Below are 14,594 nucleotides of genomic sequence, written 5' to 3'. Positions count from 1 at the left end.
CCATCTGGTGAGTTCGATGTGTATAATTGTCTTTTATGTTGTATGTTGTTTAAAAAAGGTATTTGCAACGAGTAAGTCATTGGTCATGCAAAATTCTGTCATGAGCTCTCCAGTATCTATCATCAAGGCCTTATTTTCCAAATACTGAGCCTTCCAGTTTGTTTCCAAACTTGCCTTTCCAATTGCCAGTAATTATCAATACATCTTGATTGCATGTTTGATCGATTTCAGACTGAAGAAATTGGTAGAATTCTTCACTTTCATCATCACTGGCTTTAGTAGTTGGTGTATACATTTTAATAATAGTGGTGGTAACTGGTCTTCCTTGTTGGTGTATCGATATCATCCTATCACAGATAGTGCTGTACTTCAAGACAAGTCTTTATATATTCTTTTTGATAATAAGATGCAATGTCATTCCTCTTCAGTTTGTCATTCCTGGAATAGTAAACCATGTGACCAATACCAAAATGACTAATACCAGTCTATTTCAGCTCACTAATGCCTAGGATGGAGTCCTGGTGTGGTGCTGTTGGATAAGGACTTGACCACAAGGTTGGCTTAAACTGCAAGGTTGGTGGTTCAAATTCACAAGCTGCTCCTCGGAAACCCTATGCATCGGAACCAACATGATGGCACTTAACAACAACCAAAATGTACTGATAATTACTGGTGATTGGAATGCCATGGGTGGAAACAAAGAGGAAGGATCAGTAGTTGGAAACTATGGCCTTGGTGATAGAAATGATGCTGAAGATCTCATGATAGGATTTTGCAAGAACAACAACTTCTTTATTGCAATTTTTTTTAAACATCACAAAGCATGATTATATACATGGACCTCGCCAGATGGAATACACAGGAATCAAATTGACTACATCTGTGGAAAGAGACTGTGGAAAAGCTTCGTATCATCAGCCAAAACCAGCCCAGGAGCAGACTGTGGAACAGACCATCAGTGGCTCACATGCAAGTTCAGTCTAAAGCTGAAGAAAATTAAAACAAGTCCACGAGATTCAAAATATGACTTTGGACATATCCCACCTGAATTTAGAGATCATCTGGAGAACAGATTTGATGCATTGAACACTATAGATCAAACACCACAAGAGCTGTGAGATGACATCAGGAACACCATACAAGAAGAAATCAAAAGGTCATTAAAAAGACAAGAAAGAAAAGGACAAAATGGATGTCAGAATAGACTCTGAAACTTGCTCTCTAGTGTAGAGATGATAAAGCAAATAGAAGACATGAGGGAGTAAAAGAGCTGAACAGAAAATTTCAGAGGGAAGCTTGAGAAAACAAAGTCAAGTATCTTAATGAAATGTGCAAAGACCTGAAGTTAGAAAACCAAAAGAAGAGCATACTAGGCTTATCTCAAGCTGAAAGAACTGAAGAAAATATTCCAACTTGTACTTGCAATATTGAAGGACTCCATGGGCAAAATATTGACTGAGGCAAAAAGCATTAGAAGAAGGTGGAAGGAATACACATAGTCACTGTACCAAAAAAGAAATGGTCAGTGTTCAACTATTTCAAGAGGTAGCATATGATCAGTGAAGAATTTTCAACCACATGAAGGAAGAAGTCTAAGCTGCACTAAAAGCACTGGGTAAAAACAAGGCTTAGGGAATTGATGGAATACAAATTGGAATGTTTCAGCAAACGGATACATCACTACAAGCATTTATTCCTCTATGTCAAGAGATTTGGAAGGCAGATAACTGGTCAACTGATTGGGAAAGATCCATAGTTGTGCCCATTCCAAAAAGAGGTGACCCAACAGAAGGCAGAAAACATTGAACCCTCTCATTAGTATCACATGAAAGTCAAATTTTGCTGAAGATAATTCAAAAATGGCTGCAACAGTACATTGACAGGGAGCTGCTGGAAACCCAAGCTAGATTCAGAAGAGGCCGTGGAACTAGAGATCTCATTGCTGATGTCAGATGGATCTTGGCTGAAAGCAGAGAATACCAGAAAGATGTTTACCTGTGCTTTATTGACTATGCAAAGACTTCCAACTGTGTGGATCATGACAAGCTATAAATAACATTATGATGAATTGGGTATTCCAGAACACTTACTTGTGGTCATGAGGAACCTGTCCATAGACCGAGAGGCCATCGTTTGAACAGAAAAATGGGACACTGAATGGTTTGAAGTCAGGAAAGCTGTGTGCCGGGTCTGTATTGTTCCATCATACTTATTTAGTCTGTATAATCTGAGAAGCCAGATTACATGTAGAAGAATGTGGAATCGGGATTGGAAGAAGAGTCATTACAACCTGCAATATGCAGATGATACAACCTTGCTTGCTGAAAGTGAAAAGGATTTAAAATACTGATGAAGATCAAAGATCACAGCCTTCACTATGGATTGCACTCCAAGTAAAGAAAACAAAAATCCTCACAACTGTACTAATAAGTAACATCATGATGTAGAAAATACTGAAGTTGTCAACGACTTCATTTTGCTTGAATCAATCAACGCTAATGGAAGCAGCTGTCAAGAAATCAAATGGCATATTGCATTATGTAATCTACCGCACAAGACCTCTTCAAAGTGGTCAAGAGCAAAGATATCAGTGTGAGGAATGGTATTGTCAGTAGCTTCATATGCATATGAAAGTTGTACAGTGAATAAAGAAGACCCTACAAGAATCGATACATTTGAGTTATGATGTCGGTGAAGAATATTGGAAGTGCCATGGACTGCCAGAAGAACGAACGAATCTATCTTGGAAGAAGTACAATCCGAATGCTCCTTAGAAGCCAGGGTAGTCAGACTTCTTGGTTCTGTGGCTGTTGTTCCTCTGACACTCCTCCAATGTCAAGCATTCATACTTTGAACATATTATCTATCAGAAGGACCAGTCCCTGGAGAAGGACATCATGCTTGGTGAAGTTGAGGGTTGGCAAATAAAGAGAAAGACTCCCCAGTGAAATGGATTGGCACAGTTTCAGCAGCAAGGGACTCAAAGGGAACAGCAGTTGTGAGGATGGCATTTATTTGTTTTGTTGTGCATAGGGTTGCTATGTGGTGCACCTAACAGTAACAGTAATTCAGGGTCAAAAATGCTCAGAGCACAATAGTCCCCGTCAACTGCTTTTAAATAGCAACAGGGCACACCACTCTACCATAAAGCTCTGCCTGAAGGCACACAGCTCTAGCTCTGTGAGTTAACAAACCTAGCTACTCCCCCTTCAGTGCCTGGAGGCACCCCACTCTACAAGCAAGTGGGTTCTTAGTCCTGCTGCTGCTCCTCTGCCCCTCCTTCAATGTCACAGTTTTCTGTCCCTGGGTCGAGGAAGTTCAGTGCACAGGGATCTCGAGGTCCAAAGGGCCCACGCCACTCCTGGCTCTTCTTCTTTGATGGTAATGAGATTTCCCACTCTTGCTTTTGAGATGGCTCATTTTTAACCCATGCTAGAGTTTTTAAGTTTTTACAATTACAAAGAATCCTGTTTACATACACAGCTGAATCATGTCATCTTATCAGTTTCTTCTCCCACCTTCCCCAGACCCAACAGGATAGAAACATTGTTTGTGGGGAGCAACAGACTATGGATAGAAGAGACATTAGATAATTCCCTATACCACAGCTTGTCATTCCCTCATTAAAATATTACAGAGGTGTCCATTACCTCCTAGGTAAAGTCCAGGCACCTCCCGGATTTGACTTTTGCCCAGAGCTTCAGCCTTATTTCTTTAAGCTGCTAGTTCATGTGGTCATTTACCTTCATGTCTTTGTCTCGCCCTGAGATATTCTTCCTTCTTTTCTCCCCTTCCCCCATCCTTGCATCTTGTACCAGAATTCAACTTCTCCTTTTTAAAATCCATGTCAACCCTCACATCCTCCAGTAAATCTTCTTTGATAGCTCCTCGTCCCACCCGTGGTACCCATAAGTCCTTCCTTTGGGTTCCCATAGAGTCTGTGTATGTAACTACCAGCTGTGTGCTCTTTGATGTATTTTTATTATTTATGACCATGCCATTTAATCCTATGGTTGACTCAGAAGAGATGCTCAGTATGATTTCTTTGCAGATTTGATGCAGATTATTAATAGTTAATAGTTAAGGAGTCCTGGTGTGGCTCTGTGGGTTAATGTGCTGGACTGCAAAGTCTGTTTAAACCACAGGGTTGGAGGTTCAAGCTCACCAGCCGCTCCTCAGAAACCCTATACAGAGTCGCTGTGGGTTGGAACCAACTCAGTGGTACTTAACAACCATATTAATGATTAAAACTGTGAGAGAAAGTGAAACCTCCAAGAGAAAGAGAAACTGTGATGTTTTATAGATGGATACTCTAATTTAAGAAGGCTTTCTAAATTCACCAGGAAAAGTCCAAAAGTTAATTGTTCAACTTTTCTTTCTCAACAAATATATATGATTATATTCCATTTGCTTTTCCCATTGCCTTTATAGCACATCTTCATCTGCAATGCAGTGATTGTTTGCTCATTCTGAGTCCACTGCATATAAGTAACCCATAAGTTAAACCACACAAAATCACTCTTTTATAGATCAAAAATAGTCAGATAATGGTATTTGCTATGGTTTGACCTAAACCTAAAGGTTAAGAACAGGTTGTTGTTAAGTACCATTGAGTCGGTTCCAACACATAGCAACCCTGCATAGGGTTTCAGAGGAGCAGCTGGTCGATTTGAACTACCGACCTGGTGGTTCACACTGAGTTTAAGGTCTAGTGCATTACCCTACAGAACAACACCAGGACTCCAAGAGTAGGTTAGCATGCAAGTATTTCATCTTTCTTTCCTTAGCATTTGTTTACTGTGTTTTTTCCAAGCTCATCTAGAGTCTGTATAAAAGTATGTATAACTTTTATAGTCAAGCATTTGCATACTGGTGGTTTTATGCTCTCCTTCCATGTGGAGACCGCCAGTGCATCTCATGTGTCAGTGGAGGCTTGCATGTTGCTATGAACAGATTTCAGAGGGGCTTCTAGACAAAGTCAGACTAGGAAGAAAGGACTGGCAATCTGCTTTTGAAAACCAGTCCTTGCTAACCCTACAGATCACAAGAGTCTAGTTTGCAACAGGACAAGGGGATGGAACGGGACCAGGCAGCATTTGGGGTCTCCATGAGCCAGAAACAGCCACAACAGAAGCCACCCCATGCTTAGCTGAAAACAGATTCTCTCTGCAAAGTGCTGCTTACAGAGATAGTGAGACTGCCACCCGGGGCTGGAAAGGCCTCTGTCAGGAGAACCTCAGGAGAGGGCTTCATTCTGTACAAAAGTGGACTTGGTTGCCACCTCCACGCTCCCCGCCCCCAACTGCATTTGGACAGTTTCATGAGGATGACATCATTAACACAGTAATTTATACCTACCCCACAATTGAATTTTCAAGTGCTTATTACATTTTCTCTATGGGTCCAGGAAATCATTAGTCCCACAGGATCTAATTTATTAAACCTATTTAGACCCTTAGAACTTTTCCATTAGTAATCCCTAAACATATCTTCTTACTCGCACAAGTGAGTAAAAAGATACTTGGTGTTAATGAAGGGGCCCTGGTGGCAGAGTGGTTAAGGTACAGCTGCTGACCTAAAGGTCAGCAGTATGGACCCACCAGGTGCTCGGTGGCAGTCTGGTTCCCTGAATGAAGATTACAGCTTTGGAGACCCAGTGGTGGTGGTTATAAGCCATGGAGTCTGTTCCCACTCAACAACCCTATATAGGGCATCTGAGGCTGTAAAGCAGAAAGTCTCATCTTTCTCCCAATGAGTAGCCGGTAGATTCAAACTGTTGATCTTGAGGTCAGCAGCCCAACTTGTAACTCACTACAGAACTTCTTGGAAACCCTATGGGGCATAGGTTCTACTCTGTCCTCTAGGGTCTCCATGAGTTGAAATTCATGTGATAACAATGGGTTTGGGGGTCTGGGTTGATGTTAAGTAGCATCACTCTCAGAGGAAGCTAAGCACCAAGGCTGCAGGCATGGTGGGCAATCAAATGCCGTTATTTCAGAATTGTGAAACTCAGGACCTCTAGCCTCTACTTGGAACAGTTAGGCTTTCTTGCTCTTTTCATGAATGTTGGTGCTAAAATTTTTCTTACTGCTAATTTATTAATGCAGTCTAACTTTCAAACTTAGAAGAATCTTTGAAATGAAACAAGCTGAGAGTATCTTTTAAAAATAAGAAGTGCCTTTAGATTCTGGTGCACGGCAAATTCCTTGTGATGCAAAGTTCCAAATTTGTGATTCTATTTGTGTTTCCATAAACAGAGGGAATCTTTGTCTAGGCTCATGATGTGAGAGATCTCAACATTAGGAATGGGGTGTTGTGAAGATGCTACTGACACACGTGCCGCATCCTTTTTGGTGCATCAGTGTGAAGCAATATACAACTTGTGCTTTAGGTTTAAGAGGGTTTTGTTTTGATGCTGATATTTTAATGAATATTTGCTAACCCTGGCCTCATTTAAAGTAGCTAATAGACTGGAACATAAACATGGGGCTATGATTGGGCTCCCTGGGGAAGCAGAGAGAGCTGTGCATGCCTATTGCCTCTTAGGGACCAAACTGTGGACAGGAGGGAGGGGCTAGGGCTGGGAAAGGGTGAGGTTGAGCTACTCTGTAAGCCCACCCGTGGTTCCAGTCGACCCTTCAGTGAATGCTGAGGCTGGAGTGGACCTTTTGAGCTGTTCTAAGTAGGCACAGAGGGCAGGCCTTTCTACCTTGATCAGAGAGATTGGGACATAGGTTCCATGGTTCTTACACACATAGAAGACTTCCGGGTCAAGGAAGAGGCAGAGAATTCCAGAACAGAAAAGGCCACGTGGCCAAGTGGGTAACCAGTGTGGACAGTGCTCTTGTGTCCTGAAGAAGAATCAGGGTGAGCCCATCACACCCACCCACAAGGACCTGTATGTCCCCATCTCTGTAACTCTGTTTATGGGAATGGTTGGTGTGAAATACATGGAGTCAGTGCCAACTCATGGCGACCCTGTTTAGGGTATTCTAGAATCTTTCCGCATGGAGGACTTCCAGTGCGGCTCATGCAGCTGAGAGCTCCTTAGAGGCAGATGTTCCTGTCTGTTTCCCTCAAACCCTTAGCAGTGTCTGGCATATTGTTGGCTCTCAGGAACAACTACACTACCTGAGCCCCCTCTCAGTTGCTCTACCTTATTTCAAATGCTCAGTAGCCACATGTGGCTATTGTTGTTAAGTGCCTTCGAGTCAGTTCCAACCCAAAGCAACTCTCTATAGGGTTCCCTAGGAGGAGCTGGTGAACTTGAACCACCGATATTGTGGTTCAAACCAACTTTGCAGTCCAGTGCAACCCCATTGGACAGTGGAGGGCATTTCCCTCCCATTCTCTGAGCCATGGAGTTCAAAGGTCCTGCTGCATCTCTGAGATACTCCCAGAGGAAGGCTTTTGTCCTCATATTGATACCTAGGACCTTGCTCCCCTCTCATGCACCGGAGCGATCACTTGCTAAACTCTAGACTCCGTTCCACTGCTCTTTTCCTTCATGTTAAATACTGACATGGCGTAAGAGACCAGAGCTGAAAAATCAGTAGCCACTGAACAATGAATACTTTCCATTTCCTTAAGGGGAAACATTCAGCAAGATGTGGGAAAATATTCTTAGTTCATCCTCCTCATTCAATTAAAACCAAACTGAGTTTTTAAATTAAAATAGCCTAAACATTCATACTCTATCTCATAAGCATCCAAAAATACGCCATCGTTGGCCAGCAAGAAATTAATACAAAGCAATAAAATCATGCCATTAGTGTATTTTCAAATTTAGCAAATAAGACATTTTAGAATTGGTCTCTGCCCAAACAAACCACATATGGCTGTCCTACACACCTGCTCTGTGAGGTGTCCTTCCTCATGACTCACGGCCTTTAATGATTTAGGAAACATCGCATTGGGGCCGTCGTTGGCCAATTCTTCTAAGGCATTCTTAGACAAGCTTTTGTTACGTTGACTGTATCCTCTTTCCAGATATTTCTGAACAAGCTCTTCCAGACTTGAAATGTAATGTTTTTAGTACATGCAATATTCATTGCTTTATTTTGTTTTGTTTTGTTTTTTTCCTTCTGGAGTCTCAGAAAAAGTCTGGCATAAACCATTTTGTGGTACTGATGAGTATCTTTCCCGTCTGCTGCTCATTGCAGCTATTGAAAGGGCGGGGCCAAAGCAGCTCCTTCCTTTCTGCATCGCACAAGGGCACTCCCACAACCCACAGGTAAAGAAAGCCTTTCTTCTCTCCCTGAGTGAGTGTCCATAGAATCAAATCTTCTCATCATTTTAAAACAAAACTTTTTATTGTGAATTAAGTGAAGATTTACAAACAAGATCATCAGTTTCACATTCAACAAATCATATACTCTGAAGCATAGCTATGTCTTTGCAAGGCTATTGTGAGTAGATCATTTTGTATGATATGATATAGGCTTCTCCATGCAATGTTGTTGTTGTTGTTAAGTAGTGTTGAGTTGTTTCCAACTCATAGAGACCCTCTATAGGGTTCCTGAGGAATGATTGGTTTGGTGGGTTTGAACTGCCAACCTTGAGGTTCACAATCCAGTGCATATTGTAAAGCATGACAACAGGCCTAAAGTTAGACTCTTACATGGAATACTTGATAGAAAATGAAAACATTTTAGCCTCCTTAAATGGGAATATATATACTGGTGGTTGGTTGGTTATGTGCCATGGAGTCAGTTCCAACTCATAGTGACCCTGTATAGGGTTTCCGAGCCTGTAACTCTTTACTGGAACAGAAAGCCTCATCTTTCTCCCACAGAACAGCTGCTGACCTTGAAGTTAGCAGCCCAACTTATTACCACTATGCTACCACTAGGAGGCTTCAAAAAACTTCTGGAAAAATGTAATTAAATGGCAATGAAATGTTCCACAAACTTTATAGAGTGCTGGTGTGGTGCTGTGGGATAAAGCACCGGACAGCAAGGTCAGTCTGAACCTCAAGGTCAGCGGTTCACACTCACCAGCTGCTCCTTAGAAACCCTGTACAGGGTTGCCATGAGTCGAAACTGACTTAACAGCACTTAACAACAATAAGTTATGTAGATAAATAATAATAAATATATACATATATGGAGAGTGCTGACTCTGTAGGATTAGCACTGGACTGAAAACCACAAGGTTGATAGTTGGAGCCCACCAGTCTCTCTATGGGAGAAAGATGAGGCTTTCTGCTACCACAAAGATTTACAGCCTCAGAAAGCCTATACAGGGTCAATGTGAGTCGGAACCAACTCCACAACACTTAGCAACAGCAGAGTCAGAACCGACTCAGTGACACTTAACAGCCACTAGTATGTATTGTTGTTTGAACTGCCAACCTTTCAGACACACATGGAGCAGGGCAATGCTTTCAAAGGTGCATCTGGGATTAAGTGCTGCTTGGTGCATGTTATATTCCTATTTCAGGTAGGAGCAGTAATCACAGCTGGCCGGAAAACATCCCAGTCTGTGAAAACAACCTCAGACATCAACAGCCAGCCAACAAACAGAAGGTAATCCCCCACGGGTCCGTCTTTAGCTTTCTTATATTCTCTTCATTGTCATTTGCTGACTAGAATATACCATCCCAAATGATACCATTATTTGACATTTAAAATGTGTTCATACTATGAATGATTAATATTTGTTCCCCCAACCTAAAACTGTTGATTTGTAAGGCACCCGATCCGTGAAAAGCCAAGCTGTGCACATAGCCAGTATCTTGTGATCTCAGTGACAAGAACAGACGTGTCAACACCCATGGGCTGCCAGCGTCGGCTGACTGCTTGCTCTGCATTCTGCATGCTTCCCCCACATCAGCACATTTCATTCTAACAGTGTGTATCCTTTGTTTTCCATGGGGGAAACTGAGCCAGGTGGCAGTTTAGAACATGTCAAGGTCACATAACCATGGTGTGTTGAGATGGCTCTCATGAGTCAGGCTCACAATGTTGCCCACCCAGGAGGCAGTAGGGCGTGTCCTCCTGCCCATAGCCTGACCATCGTTTGCCTCCCAGCTTCTGCTGAACCTCCTTTCCCAGCAGACCCTCACCCTGTCAACAGAATATTTATCTCCATGTCAGCATGCCCCCAATCTTAGCTAACCCTTCATCTGCCTCCCTCTGGGTTCTACTGGAGGAATCTGGCACAGCCCCCTGGAGACCGTGAGAACAAAGCCCATCTCCCAGTGACAGTTCTAAAAGATTGAATTTTTTTGGACAAAGCACTGCTAATTCTCAGTTCTTCCTCAGAATGAGTGTCCCAGTTCTTTCAGCCATCCTTCTACTTGTCATGGTTTCCAGATTCTTCCTCTCCAGATGGTAAAATCTATTTTGAACGAAGGCAAACTATCTTTGCGATACAAATGTGTGTGCCAGAGTCATTATCATAAAAATACCTGAACAAGAGCTATATTTATGTCTTGCATAATAGAAGCAGGCAGGCACGCATACATTCAAAGTAGACTGTTTTTCAAAAGTTTTGTGGAGAGTTTCAAACATGGGTTTTGTGTGAGCAACAGATATGGAGTTGAGTACCAACTAGAAAGTGTTTACAACCTTGGAAATCAACTCTCCTGTCTCCCAGTGTCGTGATTTCCATTCCAGGTACACATTCTATTTACAGAGAACCAAGGGTATTATGACTATTGTCACTATCCACAGTCGTCATTAACCCCCGACATCATCAACACCCATAACAAGCCTGCCTCGAATGTGTGCAGAATGGCAAGACTGGACAGACAAGTCATTTGCAACTGGTTTTCAAACCCCAGAAAACTGTCTTGACTGTAATTACCTCTTGAGGGTTCGAGACCTCTTAGCACAAATCTTCATAGTATTTCCTCCGATGGTAGTTTTGCAACATCTTACTTTTCCATTTTGTTTACTGAGACAGATCACCCCACAATCTCACATAAAATGTCGTTGCAAAAGCAGTTTGCTGTTGTTGTTAGGTGTTGTTGAGTCCATTTTGACTCATAGCAACCATATGCACAATAGACCGAAGCACTGCCTGGTCCAGCACCAACGTCACGATTACTGTTACGTTAGAGCCCATTGCTGCTGCTACCATGTCAGTCCATCTCATTGGGGGTGGAGGTGGGGGTCTTCCTTTTTTCCGCTGGCCCTCCACTTTTCCAACCATGGTGTCCAAATCTAGCAGGCAAATTTTCAAGTTGTTAATTTTCTATGGCCTGAAAAAATGTTCCCCACGCTTACTTTAAGAGTAAAGCATAGTCGTTACAAATTGGACTGCTAACCTCAGCGTCAGTAGTTTGAAACTACCAGCTGTTCCATGGGAGAAAGATGAGACTTTCTGCTCCATAAAGATTTACAGCCTCAGAAACCCTGTACAGGGTCGCTATGGGTTGGAACCGACTCCACGGCACAGAACAACAAGAACAACTTTTGCTTTCGATGGCTTTTTGCTTTCTTCCATGGTAATGGATCTGTTTGCTTGTCTGCCATCTTTTTTTACTTGACTGTAGAGTTTCCTGTTCTGACAGTTGGGTGGTGGGTGAAATAATGACAGGCATCTCTCACTTAGTGCCTCTGACATTGACACTGGAGTGGAGGTGGGACAGCCCTTGTCACCATTTTGGGGATTAATATGATCCTTAAATGCCCCAGATGTTTATTATCCCGGAGACTCTGAGTAGTGAAAGTCTTCTATCTAATTAGTTTTGCCAGCACCTGAAGTAAGTGAGCCACAGAAGACAGTCATTGTTTGTGACTGCGATCCCCAAATCATGGCCATGGGGGTGTACTTGGAAAGGATATGCTGCTTTTCCTCAAAGTCAAGGGCTATATATGATCATAGATGCACTTAGGTATTTCCATAACTAAGCCACAGATTTCATTGGTGGTGGTTATATACCGTGGAGTCAGTTCTGACTCATAGCGACCCTGTACAGGGTTTCCAAGGCTGTAAATCTTTACGGGAGCAGAAAGCCTCATCTTTCTCCCTCAAACAGCTGGTAGTTTCGAACTACTGACCTTTCAGTTTGCAGCCCAATTCGTAACCACTACACTAGCTAGGAGTCATGGTGTGACACTGTGGGCTAATGCATTAGACTGTAAAGTCATTTGAACTCCAAGGTCAGTGGTTCAAGCTCACCAGCTGCTCCTTAGAAACCCTATACAGGGTTGCTATGGGTCATAATTGACTCAACGGCATTTGACAACAACAACAACAAATGCTAGCTTGTTAAGTATGAACATAGTAATCAAAAGTAGAGCTACAGTTAGTATTGGCTGTGTTGTTGCTTTTATGTGCGGTGGAGTCAGTTCCGACTCATAATGTCCCTGCATAGGGTTTCCAAGGCTGTAAATCTTTCCAGGAGCAGAAAGTCTCATCTTTATCCCACAGAGTAGCTGGTAGATTTGAACTGCTGCCCATCTCATAACCCACTACTTTACCAGAGCTCCTTAGTAATCAAAAGTAGAGCTACATTTCATAATGGCGGTGTTGTTGTTGTTGTTAAGTGCCATGAGTAAGTTCTGACTCATAGTGACCCTGTATAGAGTTTCCAAGGAGCAGCTGGTGAGTTTGAACTGCGAGCTTGCTGAGCCAATTAATAATACCACAGCATCGGGCAGGCATCCTAGAGAGGGTTTGTTCAGAAAATGGTCTCAGCTCTGTTCCTTTAGCTGGAACCTTGGTTTCCCCTGGAGTCTTCCTCCCTGCCTGCATTCCTCCAATGCCTTGAACACCATCAAAGTATCTTCAGACCCACCTCTGTCACCACTTCTCAAAGCACGCAAGTCCTCCTGCAGCACTCCTAGGGTCTAGGATGCAATTCAGGTCTTCTCAGCAGATTATTTTATACTCTTTATTTACTTGGCTTTTTTTTTTTATCAGGAAAGTTAACACTAAGGTTCAGAAATAGGTAATTCAATGAAAGAACAAAGAAATAGAATTGAGCCAATGGAAAGCTGAATTAACTGAGCTTGAAGAAAAATCTTAACAATGTTCATCTGCTAGGTGAACAATAGAAAAAAGATTTTAAAAATCCAAAGGAAGTCTGAGATTTATGTGGGACACTATCAAGAGGAACAACCTATGTGTGATAGGAATTCCAGAATAGGAAGAGACACACAAAAAAACCCATAGAGACTATTGCCCAAGAGTTGTTGGAAGAAAGCTTCTTTAATATCATGAAAAACAAGAAATAGCCATTCAAGAAGTTGAATGAACTTCAAGCAGTTCAGATCCTTCAAAGAAAAACACTAAACATATTGTAATCAAACTTTTCAAAGCTAAAGACAAGGAAAGAGGACTTCCAGTATGGTAGGACTAGCCAAGGAAGGTAGCCACATGCTCTGGGGGAAAAACGAGTGGGCTCTTACAAAGGAAACATTCACATACCAGTCCCATGGCTTTTAAACTATCATAAACTCTCCTGAACTCACATTTTTGAGAAACGGTGCTAACAAAGATAAAGAAAAGCACGTATTTTGGGACTCTTTCCTGCTGGGACTGCGGGTGGCTCCTGTGACTGCAGAGTTTAGAGGGCAGAGCCAGGGCCGGCCCGTTCGGAAAGTGGCGTCTCCCAGAAGGGCAAGAGGTGATATAGCTTCCTCCTGACCCAAGTCTCCCTGCCCTGGCTTGAGATCCCAATAAAAATCGGTCGGGTGCAGCTCACCCACACACAGAGAGTGTGAGAAAGTCGGCAGGGACAGGGAACAGAAAAAGTTAACCAAAGCCACATATCTGCTCCAATGTGGTGATTTCTGCCATGCGTTTATATTACTTCTGCCTTTAGTCTTTTTGATTACACATCCTTCCTGGAGGTGGGAACTTAGCCTCCCTACATCCCATAAGAAGAAGTAGCAATCGTGGCCATATAGTCAAGCTACAACATAGTACTCCACCACTTAGACAAGACCCACCAACATTTGCTACGCATTACAGACGAAAAGGGAAGCCCATCTCCTGATCATCATCATCATAATAATAAAACAATAACCATGACCAATAAAAAACAATCAACTTTATCAAAGCATGTCCAAAAACAGAAGAAGGGAGCTGACGCAAATGAACTGGAGACAGACAAAGGCTTTATAGAGGAGGAGGAGTGGGTTTTGGATATGCCTGAGAGGGAATTCAGAGGAATGATATGGAAACAAATTCAAATAATCTGAAAAGAGGTTGAGGAAAATAAGGAAGAAGAAAAAAAAATTCTCCAGGAACAATCAAATAGTATTGACACAGCATTGGAAAGAATTCAAAACCTGCAAAAAGATACCCAGGTGATCAATAATAAGATATCAGAAATAGAAGATAGCTTGAAAGGGGAAAGGAGCAGACTAGAAGAGATGGAAGCCAGAATTAGCAAGCTGGAAGACAAATCTCTCAATATTGCCAAGGTAGAAGAGCAAGCAGCTAAAAGGATAAAACAATCAGAAGAGAGTCTAAGATTCATGCTGGATAAAATGAAGAGGAATAATGTAAGAATTGTTGGCATTCCGGAACAAGAAGAAACAGAGAAATCCACAGAAGAGATCATTGAAGAGCTTCTGGAAGAAAATTTCCCTAACATCTTGAAAGACGAGAAGATAAACATTCAAGAAGCCCAACAT

The 14,594-nt window shown here is 42.3% G+C and overlaps 1 protein-coding gene across 1 annotated transcript in view; it reads left to right on the top strand.

Annotated features, from left to right (window-relative positions):
* The window catches only part of LRRC6 (leucine rich repeat containing 6), a 129,714-nt gene that overhangs the window by 104,406 nt on the left and 10,714 nt on the right, over positions 1 to 14,594 (top strand). The window contains exon 12 of the mRNA XM_006830843.1: positions 9,442 to 9,527. Within this exon, the coding sequence (XP_006830906.1) occupies positions 9,442 to 9,527 (86 nt within the window). The remainder of the gene's footprint in view (positions 1 to 9,441; positions 9,528 to 14,594) is intronic.

The sequence above is a fragment of the Chrysochloris asiatica genome, unplaced genomic scaffold (assembly GCF_000296735.1).
Source record: "Chrysochloris asiatica unplaced genomic scaffold, ChrAsi1.0 scaffold00001, whole genome shotgun sequence".
Taxonomy (NCBI): Eukaryota; Metazoa; Chordata; class Mammalia; order Afrosoricida; family Chrysochloridae; genus Chrysochloris; species Chrysochloris asiatica.
This window is presented reverse-complemented; position numbering and strand designations above follow the sequence as displayed.